Source organism: Octodon degus, unplaced genomic scaffold (genome assembly GCF_000260255.1).
Source record: "Octodon degus isolate 3935 unplaced genomic scaffold, OctDeg1.0 scaffold00028, whole genome shotgun sequence".
In the NCBI taxonomy this organism is placed as follows: Eukaryota; Metazoa; Chordata; class Mammalia; order Rodentia; family Octodontidae; genus Octodon; species Octodon degus.
Window position 1 is genome coordinate 9,970,374 of NW_004524604.1, and position 14,911 is coordinate 9,985,284.

At 39.5% G+C, this 14,911-nt stretch overlaps 1 protein-coding gene across 3 annotated transcripts in view; it reads left to right on the top strand.

Moving 5' to 3' along the window:
• Neto2 (neuropilin and tolloid like 2) overlaps positions 1-14,911 on the top strand; it is a 71,498-nt gene continuing 56,587 nt past the window's right edge. For all 3 annotated transcript variants that reach the window (XM_023713059.1, XM_023713060.1, XM_004629194.2), the window contains exon 1: positions 1-125. In XM_023713059.1, coding sequence (XP_023568827.1) covers positions 92-125 — 34 coding nt within the window. In that variant the 5' untranslated portion in view covers positions 1-91. The remainder of the gene's footprint in view (positions 126-14,911) is intronic.

Sequence of the window (14,911 nt, forward strand, 5' to 3'; positions counted from 1 at the left end):
TGGCCGGGGCCACCATGGGGACGGAGCGGGACAGCTGCTGCGCCGCGCCCTGAGCTGCCTCGGCCCCTCCGAAACACCCGCGGTCGCGAATATGGCCCTGGAGCAGCTGTGCGCGGTCCTCAAAGGTAAGCGCCCCCTGCGGGCGAGGCCGGCGCCCCGACGCGCCCCTTTGTGTGGCGGCGCCTCACTCCCTGCTGGCTAGCTCCTTCCAGCCCGGCGCGCCTGGCGGGGAAGGGGACGGAGCCGGGGACGGCGGGGGCCCTGTGAGGCCGCTGCCTTCGCGCTTCCCCGGAGGATTCCGCACTCGGCTTTGCAAAGTTGTGGGCACAGGTCAGTGCGGCGAAGGCCAAGGCTTCTCCAAACCTAATAGTGAAAAGTAATTCCACGCAATCCACAAAAGCTCCGCTGGAGACGTCGCGGAGCTTATGGAAGAGCCCGGGCGCCGCCGGCGGCCCAGTCCCACCTGCTGCGGCCGCACAGGCTGCGGCACCACTGCGGGCTCCGGGCTCCGGGCTCCGGGCTCCGGGCTCGCCGACCCAGCCAGCGGCCCCTGCGCCCTCCCTAGGACCCTGCGCCCCTCCGCCCACCAGATTCCAGTGTGTTGCACGGAACAGAAGAGTCGGCTTACCAGTGCACGAAGCACTGAAACACACTGGTCAGTTTACATTTCAGGAAGGTGTTCTTCAGATGAAATTTCCAGTCGTTTAGATTGGGATACAAAGTTGCTTCTGAAACTCGAATAAATCCTTTTATTCCTGGGGAAGGACGAACCACCGCCCAGCGGAGGACTTCCTTTTTTCTCCTCGCTGATTTCTTTGCAAATAGCATGTCTGATTACTTGTAATGTTAGCAGATATCCTCTCTTTATACTAAGGAGGACGTTAAAGCTTTGCATTAACGTTGACGTGAGTAGTTTATCACTATCTTAATATTTGTACAGTGACAAATGGTGTTTTTCTTACCTTACATTAACACTTTTAAAAATTCGTTTTATTAAAAAGTGAAGCATAATTTTGCCTGGACGGATTACGTTTTGGACAAATATGCTAAATTCCTAATTGATAATATTAATCATTTAAAACGTATTTATATTTCACTATGTACTAAGGTAATAGGACGTTAGGTGAACATTTCAAGTAGTGCATAAATCCTTATTGGTTCATTTACTGTAATACAATAACCTCTGAAATTCTGTAGCCCTATGTAACTTCTTAGTCATTCTTTGAGCATTTAAGATTTTGTCTTACTCTTTTTATAATAAATCACATGGACAGTAGGATTTCTGATGATGCTACTTAGCCATATTTTCTTCTGTTCGGGTTGTGTCTGCACCATGCTAGGGTTATCAGCATCATAACCATCAGCATCTTTCCAGTACCTCCTCGAAGAAATAAGGATCTGTATCCCAGCTTCACCTGCACAACTTGGCAAGACTCAGCAGCCTGGGCAGAGAAAGACTCTGTAGCTGCTCCGCTGTTGAGGAAGGGAGTTGCGCCTCTATCTCGCCTTTACGTCGGTACACACTGCCCTCTGTGGCCGCTGTGTGGCACTGAATTGCACCTTTCAGGACGGGATTTGGTAATGAAGGCAGAACTAAGGATGTAGTGTTTGGCTATTCTTTATTTAATATTACTCAACCTACACCTGGAGTATTTTAAAGGTTAACATAGACTATATAGGTTTACTACAAAAGCAAGTTATAAGTTTTCTGTGGTATGTGTGTGTGAGTGCCAGAAATTGGTCTAAAAGATTTTTAAAAACTAACAAAATTTGCTTCTTTTTTCCTATGGGATCACAGATAAGGTGAGGTGCTTCAGTATCAGAGGTTCTTATCCAAAACAACTATTTAATACTTGCATAATTGTGGGACTACCAGTGGGAAGCCTTGTTTGGAATATTATGTTCAGTTTCTACTAAAATAGCCATAATGAATCTCTGTAGTTTTTTTTTGTTTGTTTGTTTGTTTTGTTTTTTTAATGCCGTTGATTCTTTTTGTTTTACTTTCAGCATTGAGAATAAGGTAACTCCTCTTAGGTTTTTAAAACTCTTGTGTATGGTACTGAATAATTCACTTTTAACTGTTTATTGCTATTCTAGGTCTTACAAAATTTGTGTTAACCTTCTAAGGTGGCAAAGCATTATGATCCTTTAAAAATGTTAAATGGGGATTATAAAATTATTTTTTATTATATGCACATGTGCTACAAGAAGATCCTATTAGACTTAGCAATATTTAAAACCATACAAACTGGTTAAATTTGTGATATAATTGAGCATGAATATCCCTGGGTACTTTATTTCAAAATTTTTGTCTGATACTTATATTATTTTTTTATTCTTTAGTCTTCAGTCTCCATTAAAAACATTAACTATACAGAAATATAGTACTGAAAAGCTATGTGTCAATAACATTTTAGTACAATCTTATTAAAAATTAACTTTTTGCATAATTATAGGTATTACCAATAGCTAAGGGGTGGCAAAGCTGTTTTAACACTATTAATAGTAAAACGTCAAAGTTAGTTTATATTTTGAAGCCTCTTCTTCTAGGAAAAAATGCGTGTATTACAAATCGAGTTCAAATCAAATTGACATTCAGTCCTTTTTGGAGTAAGAAAGCAAAGTGAAACACTGTAAGTAAAGTTCATATCTAAAATTTTGAAACAACAACCCAAGTTCTATGCTGTGGCAGTAACCCCAACAGATAAGCACAAACTCCTATCATTTTTTTTTCTATTTATGCTCCTGCAGAATAATTATTGATGTTACAAAATATGCATCCATGAGGCACTTTGAGATCCTGGTTATAATCTGAATTGGAAGGGAAAATCCTAAAATGTGATCTGTTTCAGGAGCTCTTCAAACTTCTTTTAATAGGACTCTTTCAAAGGTACTCTTTGAGGAAGTATGTGAAACAAAAAAAAAATAGATGAGAGTAGGGTTGATATGATTGGTGGAAGGATTTGCTCTCTTAGTAACCCCAAACACCTGGGTGACTACCCAGAACATGACACTTTTTGAAGTTTGTTATATTGCTTACAAAATTGCAGATTATAGCACATTAATGTAAAAGTTCCATTTTTTTTCCCTGATCCAAAGGACATTAAAATGTATTGTTTTTAATACAGCCCTAGAAGATACCAAGTACTCTTTGAGGTATAATCGGATCTTGTTAAAATTTGATGACAATTGTGGATGTCGGAGGTGGACTCCTTTAATCAAAATAGCGCATACAAAATTATCATCTCAGAGCATTTTGACTAACAAAGAGTTTCTCACATTCTGCAGGAAATAGAAAGCACTCTACTGCAGTTATTCTTTCCTAGAAAAGTGACTGGCAGTGAGATTAGCATATGTAGGCTGGAGTGTTCTTAAGGCACCATTCGTCTTCTTTCTCAAGTAAGAAGATTGAATTTGGTTGATTTGAGGTACTCTTTGTCCTTTGAAACATAGTTTATTTTAAAAAAGAGGTTACTGCTATGTCGAGTCGTACACTGTCTCTAATTGTATTCCATTCTGCTGCTATAGAAAACAGTTTATGTTCAGGGAAACCAGTTAGGGTTGTTAAATTCTGACATGTTATATTAACTTCAACATATCTTGTGTGAAACATTTAGAAGCTTACAGCAGGAAGGTTTGGAAAGGAACATATTTAATTACTAACCAAAGTACATAGAGCAAGCTTGAAGAAAATACTAGTAGCTATTGAGTATCTGAAGAAAAGCAAGGGGAAAAATGTCTGTTCTTTTCCCATCCCCTGATCTATACTCAAATAAAAAGCTGGGTCATATAGCTGGCTTCTGTTACACTGAGGTATGTGCTTGTCAGTTAGTACAGGGCTGTCTTTAAGCTGTGTACTCAACATCAAACCTGGTCACTTCAGGAATTCATATAATCTATGCTGCATGGGCCAGTCATTAGAGACATGTCTTTGAATCAGGCCCCAAAATACCAAACAGTATAAGCAATAATGAAAACCAAGAAGCAGGAGAAAATGTAGATCTGCTTTAGAGCCAGAAAGCCTAAAAGTCCTGAATGACAAATCAGCCACGCAGAGACATTTCCAGGCCGAAGGATGCCTTAGTCCAGTGGTGACAAACCTTGGCACAGGTGCCACAGCAGGCACACAAAGCCCTCTCTGCCCAGTTACCCAATTACCAGAGCAGTGGATAATTTACTTTTTCTAACCTAAAACCTCAGTATTTAGTGTTGGCACTTTTCAGTAAAAAGTGGATTTGGGGTTACAGTTTGGCTATGTCTCAAGAACGTTCACCATCACTGACTTATTCTCTAAGGCAAGGATTAGCTTGTGCTCAAGTAACAGAAGGAAAGTCTTTGTAGCCCTCAATAGCAATCAAGAGTAGGAAAGGTGATCAAGTGCCAGATCCCATAGGACCTCAGAAGCCACAGCTAGGAGAGCAGATTTAGTTACATTTCATGGGATTCTACTGAAAGATCTTACAAAAGGTTGTAATGTGATCTGATGTGTATTTTTGTAATCATGATTTGCTGTACACACAGTAGGCTATAGGGAACTGTAGTAGAAACTTATAGTTGTCTCCAGATATCTATTTTACCCTTCTTAAGTAATTAATTTTAGTTAAGTACACAATTGTTCAAATAAAGACCGCAGTTTCCACCTTGTCTTGGGGTTAAGTATAGCTGTATGATAGTGGATTAAATATTAGCAGAAAATTATGTGTATAACTTAGGAAGTTTCACCTTGTTATTTAAACTTTTTTTTCTTACTTTGAAATAACTGTAAGTTCTGGGCAAGTGTTTTCAAGAGAGAAGAAATGCCTTATATCGTGTCAGTCTTGCCAAATAGGATGCAAGCATAAAGAGGACTGAAATAGCTGGCATTCTGGCATCCATATTTAAGCATAAGATGACCTTGGAAATGAAAGTCAGACAGCTGAATAATGAGACAGAAAGAGATTAGGTCCCTGGTGATGTTACAACCTTCACTCTGTCCCTTGATTTTATTTCTAGTTTATTTATATGGCAGTGAAATGTACTTCCATCTAATTTAAACTGTTTAGGTATTTCTGTTATTTATGCCAGTCCTAATGCTAACATAGTAGTGTGCAAAATTAGTGAAGTAATGAAGCTTAGAGCAAGCTGGTGAACACACAGAAATGAAAGGGAATTCTGTGAAATAAACTTAATATGATAAAGGTTCCTACAGAAAGTAGGTTTTGAACAATGTAAAGATAACTTTCTAGACTTGAAAAGAATAATAAGAAGCATTTGTAGGGGCATGAGAATAGGTAATAAGGAATTCACCTCATGATCAATGTTACCAAAGTCCTCTTGGCTTTATCTTGCCTACACTCTGCTCTGGCCTGTCCTATCCTTAACAATCCAGATCAGTCCCTGTCACCATCAAAGGAAAAAAGGCAACTTGTTTCAGTAAACTTACCCTATTATAGTGGTCTTCCAAATGGGATCCTAGATTTAAGACTTTTGTCACTAAAAAAAACTATTAGAAGTACAGGTTCTCAAGCCCCAACCTAGGTGTGCTGGATAAGAATATTTGAAAACAAACACCACCCCCAGTCTGATTTAATAAGGCTTTAAGATAAAAGACTTTAAAGTAAAACATTGCAAGCAAAAGTTTGAAAACCGCTATCCCAGTTAGTCCGTTTTCAAACCAGGAGATAAAATCACTGGGTAAGAGTTGCACATTTTTGAGCCCCTAATACATATTGCCAAATTAACATCCAAAAAAGTTGTAACAGTTTGTAATATGATGGCAGAGTATGAATATCTCAGTTTCCTATAGCCTTATCCAACTAGTATACTAGCTGTAATAAAATGTGAATCTCTAAGACGAGGTGCAAGAAGCTTACTGGACCAAAATCCAAGGTAGAATCTGGTAGTCCTTTGGTGACTGGGGGCTCACACACTGTATTCCTGGAAAAACCACAAACTGAACCTAATGGTCCCTGCATATTTCTGTTACAACTGCCAAGATAGTCTGAAAAGGCTCCATTTTTGCCACTCAGACTTGATTATTGGCTACGACCTGCTATCAGATTTAAATAACCAATCAGAACTAAAAATACACTTGTATTTTTTTTAAACAAAGGCTGTATTTCCTATTTCAAGTAAAACCTCCCTTTTTGTCCTGAAATATTTCCAGTTTTCTGTTGACATTCCTTGGTGTCCAAAGTGACCATCCCTGTCTTCTCAGCATCATCCTGGACTAAAAAACCAACACCTGCTAGTGCCCCCTTAAGCTCAGTTATCTCCTTGGTGGTGGAGGTACTGAGGCACATCAGTTAAGTCCTCCTGGATCCAGACCTTCTGTGCTGCAGATAAAAAAGCCTTGGAGACTTTAAGTTAGGATTGCACAGTTTCACTCATGTTGTCAAGATTCAGTCCACATGGTTAACAGTGAAGACTCCCACAGCTGTTGTAGTTGCCCACTTTATTGAGTGACTACAACATGCATAAGCCAGGTTCCAAACCCTCTGCTAGTCACCTTCCAGATACTCCAGCTTCTTTCGCTAAAAATTACAGTTCAGAAAGCTACCATTGGTTAGGTCTCTGGAGCCAGTAATTTGGAATAATCTAAAACTTGGCTTGCCAATATGGGGTTCTTTTCACTCTAAAACTTTTCTGTTTATATAAACAATTGAAAAATATAAAATAGTGAACCTTGGAACCAGAGATATCGCTCAGTAGAATAAATGCTTGCCTGGCAAGCGCAAGGGCCTGAGTTCAATCCCCGGTTCTGCCAAAAAAAAAAATAAATAAATAAATACTGAACCTCTTAGAGGCATCAGGAAGCATTCTTGGATATTTCAAATCTTCTAAATGAACCAAAGAATATTTATGCTTCTCTTAAAATAATAATTAAAACTAAATTTTGAACCTAACAAATTATAAAAAGAAACCAGTACTTGCAATAACAAAGTTAAAACCATCTGTACTTCTAAGGCAAATGCTGCTGCAACTATTTCTCCTCACCTGCCATCTGTTCCTTACCACCACCTCTACCTTTCTCCATCACTACTGTCCCCTGACATCTTTGCTCCTTTCTCCAGTTATTTAGACCCTCCCCTAACTATGCCCTTTAAGATCTGAATTACAGGAAATGGAAATGCACAGATTGCCAACAGTCCTTGGACTAAATTGGAACAAATAGCCATAGTCAGTGGTTTGCTAAACCCCAAAACTGACACTCTTAAATTCCTATCACAAAGAAATTCACATGACAGTTAAGCCTAGTGATCTCACTAAACCTTTTAGAGACAAGTAACCAAATACAAACCAAAACCCACTTATTACAAAGTTCCAACACTGCAATTAAACCTCACTACTGAGTTTAGAAAAAACTCATATAACATATTTTGTCTTAAAAGAAAAGCAATAAATATGCCTTAGGATTACCACTACTAATTTAGTCTGACTTAGCACATAACTAACCTGAATATTTGGATCCTTATCAACTTACTCTCATGCTGTGGAGATGTACAGATGAAATAGATGCTCTTTGAAGAAGAAACCCTCCTTGAAGATTGTTAGCAGGTGGTGACCTATGGATTAATAAAGTACCCAAAAAAAGCAGGTAGTGTACTAAAAACTATTCCTTTAATTTTCCAGAAGCCAAACAGCACCATAACCCAAAGAAAGGTGAACCTGCCCTCAATTACTTTGATGAATTTAAACAAACCTTTTCACAAAACGCAAGAATTAAGGAATTGTGATTCTCAACTTGTTTTATCTTTGTGGCCCTCAGCAGCATCAAAGAAACAATATGATCTTGCTTGGGCAGTATAGTGCTCCCTGAAAAAGCCTCTTTTAACCAAACAAAAATCTTAGAAGAGGTTAAGTAATGTAGTCACTCAAGCCTTAGGCTGCTGTGGTAGGAAAAACTACCAGATTAATGGCATCCCATTTATAACAAAGAGGGTCACCCCAACTGCCTTTGGGTGTCAGTAAAAAGCACATTAGCTGTTTTTGTTTATTTCAAATCCAAATGATGACTTCAGTCAAATTTTGATAAAGCTACTTCACCATCACTTCCAAGCAAAAGTAAAGGTGCTTCAGGGACATTCAGGCAACATTTCATTCACTTAAAGTCAGTCAAGGATATTACTAAAATTGGGGACAGACTAGACAGGTCTCTGATACCTGAGGCTACTCTGTCCATCCTTAACTCTGATACACTTTCATGTGCTCCCCAGCCTATGAATGTTTCCTAGCTTCTGCACTTTTCTTTCCATTTAGGCACTACTTCAGAAAGTCACTGCTTCCTATTCAACAACTCCTATTCACCTTTTGGGGAGTGATTTTCTGGAAGCATATCAACCCAATATCCCTTTCTCTTCAAAGGAGGAATTGATACTATTGGAAAGTCCTGGCCATCAAGTGTAGCCATCCAGCCCATCAACCCCATTAATCTGCCCTCCTAAGAATTGCCTGAGAAGGCTGAGGATATAACTCAGAGGCATAAGCGTCTGCCTGGCAAGTGCAAGGTCCCAAATTCAATCCCAGTACTGCAAAAAAAAAAAAAAAAGATTAAAAATTGCCTGAGAGCCTCAGAGTGCCTTCCAATGGTGATGCCCATTTATCACTTTCAGTTAAAAGTCATGTGAATTAGTATCTTGTGCTCAGTATCAAGCACTGCTTCCTAAATCCCAAGGTCTTAGCTGGCATATAAGCCATAATATAAAACTAACAAGAAGGGCCTTTTTGTATTACTGGTGTGTCCCTTAAGGATAACTCCTCAGATTGTGAAGATAGCTATGGACTTTCTTATACATACTTTAAGGGTTATGTATCGAGTGGAAACTTGGTGTTTCCGCTGAATTAAGATCATGGCTAGGAGTTGTCACCACTTCAGACAGCATCTATTTCATTGTACATCTCCATATGAAATGAATACATGATTATTAACCTTTCCTGAATTGTCCATAGAATCCCTTCCACCACCTAGGCCATTAGAGTTCAACAGAAATCTTTATAGAGTCCTTGCTTACATAGTTCACATAACTGCATTATACAGTATTAGATGATGCTTTTGCTGCTCAGGGAGGTGCTTGTGGTCTTCAACTACCTCATGTTGTGCTAGGTTAGATCCTTCTAGCCAGGTTGAGTTGGAAACTTCCAAAAATCTTAAAATTAGTAAGGTCCTTAAAAGATCTCTAAAAGGGTCCTCATGCTGTTAAACTTCAAATTTGTAGGTATTTCAGCTCACTGCCCTCTGGCATTGATTCCCTCTAATGTTCCTCCCCACAGTTTCTAATGATTCTCTTCATCTGTAAGCATCTGACTCCTTTAACATCACTGTGCGTGTGTAACAGATGCCTGCAAGAGACCTCTGTCAGCATCCTATTCAAACTTGTGAGGCTCCAGCCAGAAACCTCAACTAGCTGAATTAGAAAGACTGATACAGATCTCCCACCCAATCTGGTCCCCTCATGAGCAGACAGCTCTAGATGCTCACTTGGTTATCATTCAGCCACCAGGATCCTACCAAGGGATGGCTGGACATGCACAGTTTCTACTCAGATTCCTTAATGAGGTGTAACAAAGGGGCCCAAGTGCCTAACAACACCTGAATTTAAAATTGAACCTGGGGGCTGGGGAGATGGCTCAGTGGAATAAGTGCTTCCCTGGCAAGCGCAAGGGCCTGAGTTCAATCCCTGGTTCTGGAAAAAAAAAAAAAAAACTGATAAAATTGAACATGGTGGCCATTTACTGGCCATGTGTGACTGGAGTCACATACTTTCTTTATCTCTGGAAGAACCACAGTCTGAAGTTTTTGGCTTTTCTTTTGGCTTATGCCTGCTTTCACCAGCTTCAAGATAACAGCTTCAGATAATCTCATCCAGACCTACTTAGGGAATTTGATTTGCAATAAATGTATATAACAATCAGTACTTCCACACTTTCAGTACCCTTGGGTCTCTGATTTACACAGAGGATCTGACTGGGAACCTAGGTAGAAACTTTATTTGAGCTACTTGCTCTTTGTTCCTTTACATCACACATTCCATTTGTACTGATGGCCATATCTCCCTGGATTGGCAAGCTACTTGTTGAAATACAGTGTCCCCCTGGCTACTGGCCCAGCAAGAATAATCCAGCAACTAGACCCAGCTACCAGCCAACCAGGAAAAATCCAGATCACCATTTCCTCTCTACATCAGTGGGACCATGCACCAGTAGGAATACCAGCAACATAGTAAGGTCCCAACTAGGGCACACAGGATGAGCAGGTGGAAATAGCAGCCTGAAAAAGTCCAGAGCAACATTAACAATATAAGTCAACAGGTAGTAAGTTAGGTGAACCAGTGTTGTGTTTAGGACAAAAATACACAGAATAGAAGCAGGTAGGTGGGGCTGCCCTATTTACCCTTTTCTAGCCACAGGAAACTAATCCCATCCCTCAGGCCCAAAGACCAAGTTCAGATAATCTCATTTACTCCTTTATTCTCTCTTCTGCCCTCTTCTCCAGTTTTACAAAGCCTGCATGACCATCTTTTGTCCTCCAGTTTTACTTCTACTTTCTCTTGAGTTATCTTTGTTTTATACACTCTTCATAAATTTCCCCACCACATAGTAAATAAAAATCACGCTACTAAGGGGAAACACTTTGAATACAAGCTCCCACCTTATGATTGCTTCTGTTATATAACTATAAACTCTGCTCCTATGGTTTAAGGAACAAAATTAATGATTACCACAGTTCATCAGTTTCTGACCTGTGCTTGATGCTATAGTTATTGCTAATTGTACTACTTTATCCAGAATGCCATATCTATTGTAATCAGTTATTCTCTTCTGTACCAATACTGTGAAGCTCTAGAGTCATAACCTCACCACAGACCAACATCATAGCACTGGTGACAGAACCAAACAGATGTCAACATCTCTTAATTAAGAAGGTAGGATCTTGAAAAAGACACAAGCAAAGAACTTCCTATACACAGAAGACATCCCTGAGGAACAGACATTTCCTAAAGAGAACTGGATACTAGTGATATAGCTAACTACTATAAAAACTTACAAGGGTCAACACAGAAAACAAAATAAAAAAAAAATTTGAAATAGAAAATGAGAAGACACAGAAGCAAGATATAATCTCATTCTTCCCAGAACAAGTCAAGGAGATAAGAAGATAGAGGAAAATGGAAGAAACACCTGACATTTCTCAAGTGATAGCAATCAAAGTAAACAGATCTATCAGACTATAGAGGAAATCAGATCAGAAATAATCTCTCAGGTAAACAAAGAAATGTCAACATAAATAAGGGAATTACTCAGCACATCTAAATAGAGACAGATAAATAGATGAGAGGAAAAGGATGGAAACTGATTAATCAGTACAGGAAAGGAATACAATACATGAAGTAGATTTAAGCAGATATTCAAGAAATTAAAAATTCCACTGAAAGCTGACAAAACTGATTGAATGAAACTGAAAATAGGGCTGGCTCAGCAGATTAAAGCACCTGCTTAGGCAGACACAGGGACCAGGGTTACATCCCTGGCATGCTGTACCAGCCCCACCCCCGGGGTGCACTGAGACAGTGATTAAGACTGGACATGGTGGCATAAGCCTTTAATTCCAGTACTAGGGAGGCTGAAAACTGGAAAATCACTGCAAATCTGATCTGTGTAGTGAGATACTGTACTAAATATGAAAAAAAAAAAGAAACTAAAGACAGACTTACAGACCTTGAAGACAGAATTATAGCTATGAATTCTGAAGTGAAAAATCTCTTTAAAAAACTAAGATCAGGAAGTAACTATTCATCAGCTATAAGACATGCAAAAACAAGATTACTTGTAGGCATCAATACAGATGATATCTTAAAAAGAATTAAAAAACTAGCAAAAAAAAAAAAAAAATTTCCCAAGCATGGGCAATGAAAATAAGTGAGGCCCTTTCTGCTGGTGGACACCGCGGAGGAAGTATCATCAGGCTCTCTTCCGACTGCCGTCATGTCTAAGTCAGAGTCTCCCAAGGAGCCCGAACAACTACGGAAGCTCTTCATCGGAGGGCTGAGCTTTGAAACAACTGATGAGAGTCTGAGGAGCCATTTTGAGCAATGGGGAACACTCACAGACTGCGTGGTAATGAGAGACCCGAACACCAAGCGTTCCAGGGGTTTTGGGTTTGTCACTTATGCCACTGTGGAGGAGGTGGATGCAGCCATGAATGCAAGGCCACACAAAGTGGACGGAAGAGTGTGGAACCAAAGAGAGGTGTCTCAAGAGAAGATTCTCAAAGACCAGGTGCCCACTTAATGGTGAAGAAGATCTTTGTTGGTGGCATTAAAGAAGATACTGAAGAACATCATCTACGAGATTATTTTGAACAATATGGAAAAATCGAAGTGATTGAAATTATGACTGACCGAGGCAGTGGAAAAAAGAGAGGCTTTGCTTTTGTAACCTTTGATGACCATGACTCTGTGGATAAGATTGTCATTCAAAAATACCACACTGTGAACGGCCACAACTGTGAAGTGAGGAAAGCCCTGTCCAAGCAGGAGATGGCTAGTGCTTCATCTAGCCAAAGAGGTCGAAGTGGTTCTGGAAACTTTGGTGGTGGTCGTGGAGGAGGTTTTGGTGGCAATGACAGTTTCGGTCGCGGAGGAAACTTCAGTGGTCGAGGTGGCTTTGGTGGCAGCCGTGGTAGGGGTGGATATGGTGGCAGTGGAGATGGCTACAATGGATTTGGTAATGATGGAAGCAATTATGGAGGTGGTGGAAGCTATAATGAATTTGGCAATTACAACAGTCAGTCTTCAAATTTTGGACCCATGAAGGGAGGAAACTTTGGAGGCAGAAGCTCTGGGCCCTATGGAGGTGGAGGCCAATATTTTACCAAACCACGAAATCAAGGTGGCTTTGGTGGCTCCAGCAGCAGCAGTAGCTATGGCAGTGGCAGAAGGTTTTAAACACTTCCAGGAAACAAAGCTTAGCAGGAGAGGAGAGCCAGAGAAGTGACAGGGAAGCTACAGGTTACAACAGATTTGTGAACTCAGCCAAGCACAGTGGTGGCAGGGCCTAGCTGCTACAAAGAAGACATGTTTTAGACAATACTCATGCGTATGGGCAAAAAACTCGAGGACTGTATTTGTGACTAATTGTATAACAGGTTATTTTAGTTTCTGTTCTGTGGAAAGTATAAAGCATTCCAACAAAGGGTTTTAATGTAGACCTTTTTTTGCACCCATGCTGTTGATTGCTAAATGTAATAGTCTGATCATGACGCTGAATAAATGTGTCTTTTTTTTAAAAAGAAAATAAGTGAGGCATATAGAACTCCAATTAGCCACAATGAAAAAAAAAAATCTAACTTGAGGCATATAATAATTAAGATCCCAAAAATTCAGCACAAGAACAAAATAATAAAAGCTGTTAAGAGAAATGTCACCTATAAAGTAAAGCTCATCAAAATAATGACAGATGTTTCAATACAAACCCTCAAGTCAAGAACAACTTGGAGTGAAATATGGCAGGTCCTAAAAGAAAACAACTTCTACCCCTGATTGATATAGCTGGTAAAACTATCTTTCAAAATTAATAGAGAAATAAGATAGCTCCATGACACAGGACAACTGAAGGAATTTATGACCACCAAATCAATCATACAAAGAGTACTGAAAGATATTCTAGACAGGATAAAAATGAACACAATTAAAAAAAAAAAAAAAAACCCACCAGGCAAGGAAAGCAGTTAAACAGAGAGAAAAGTAGGGAACCAATTGGGAAAATAACATCACAGGGGGCCGGGGAGAGGGCTCAGTGGAATAAGCGCTTCCTTGGCAAGCTCAAGGGCCTGAGTTCAATCCCCGGTGCCTCAAAAAAAAAAAAAAGTGCCTGTCTGGCAAGTGCAAGATTCCAGGTTCCATCCCTGGTACTGAGTCTGAAGGACACTGAAAGGCAGGCAACAACCACATTTTTGTACAGCAATTAACCACTAAGAAGAATATATGCAGTGTGTTATTTGTTGAATCTGTACTTCCGATTTGATTTGAAACTCTCATTGCTATCTGTTTATCAATAAAATTTTGAAAAAAAAGAAAATAACATCACAAAGACAAGCCAGTATGTATCAGTTACAACCATCAATATAAATGGCCTAGGTTCACCAATCAGAAAAAGACTGGCAGGGTAGATCATGAAACAAGATCCAAAAATATACTGTATACAAGAAACACACAATTCAAAAACAAATTCATAGACTGAAAGTCCATTGATGGAAAACCGTACCAAACACAGTAGGAACCTAGAAAAAAAGCAGGTGTTACTATTGTATTGGCAGAGAATGTGAACTTCAAAGAATGATAAAAAGAGATAAAGAAGGCCACTACATATAGGAAAACACCAAGAGGAAGAGATAACCATCATAAACAGGCACCAAATATGGGAGCACCCAGCCATATAAGAAAAATGTAACAGATATGAAAAATCAAATAAGCAGTACCACAGTTGTAGCAGGAGACCCTAATAACCCACTGTCAGAAAGAGATCAGCCCGACAAAAAAATCAACAGAATAGCAGAACTGAACCAATCCTGTGAACACTTAGTAGATGTTTCTAGAGTGTTCCACCCAGCAACATCAAAATAAACATTCTTCTCACCCCTACATGGGACATCCTCTAAAATAGACCATAAATTATCCCATAGAACATGCTTAAGCAACTGCAAAAGAATTGAAATTATTCCATATGTATTATCTGACCAATTGAAAATTAATGGCAAGAGAAACTGCAAAATAGTATAAACACATGGAAATTAACACCCTCCTGAACAACCAGTGTGTCACAGATGAAGTCAAAGAACAAATTAAGCTATCTATAATTAAAATAAAATGTAGATGTAACATATGAGAAAAGGTGGGACACAATGAAAGTAGTTGTATGATGGAAATTTATAGCA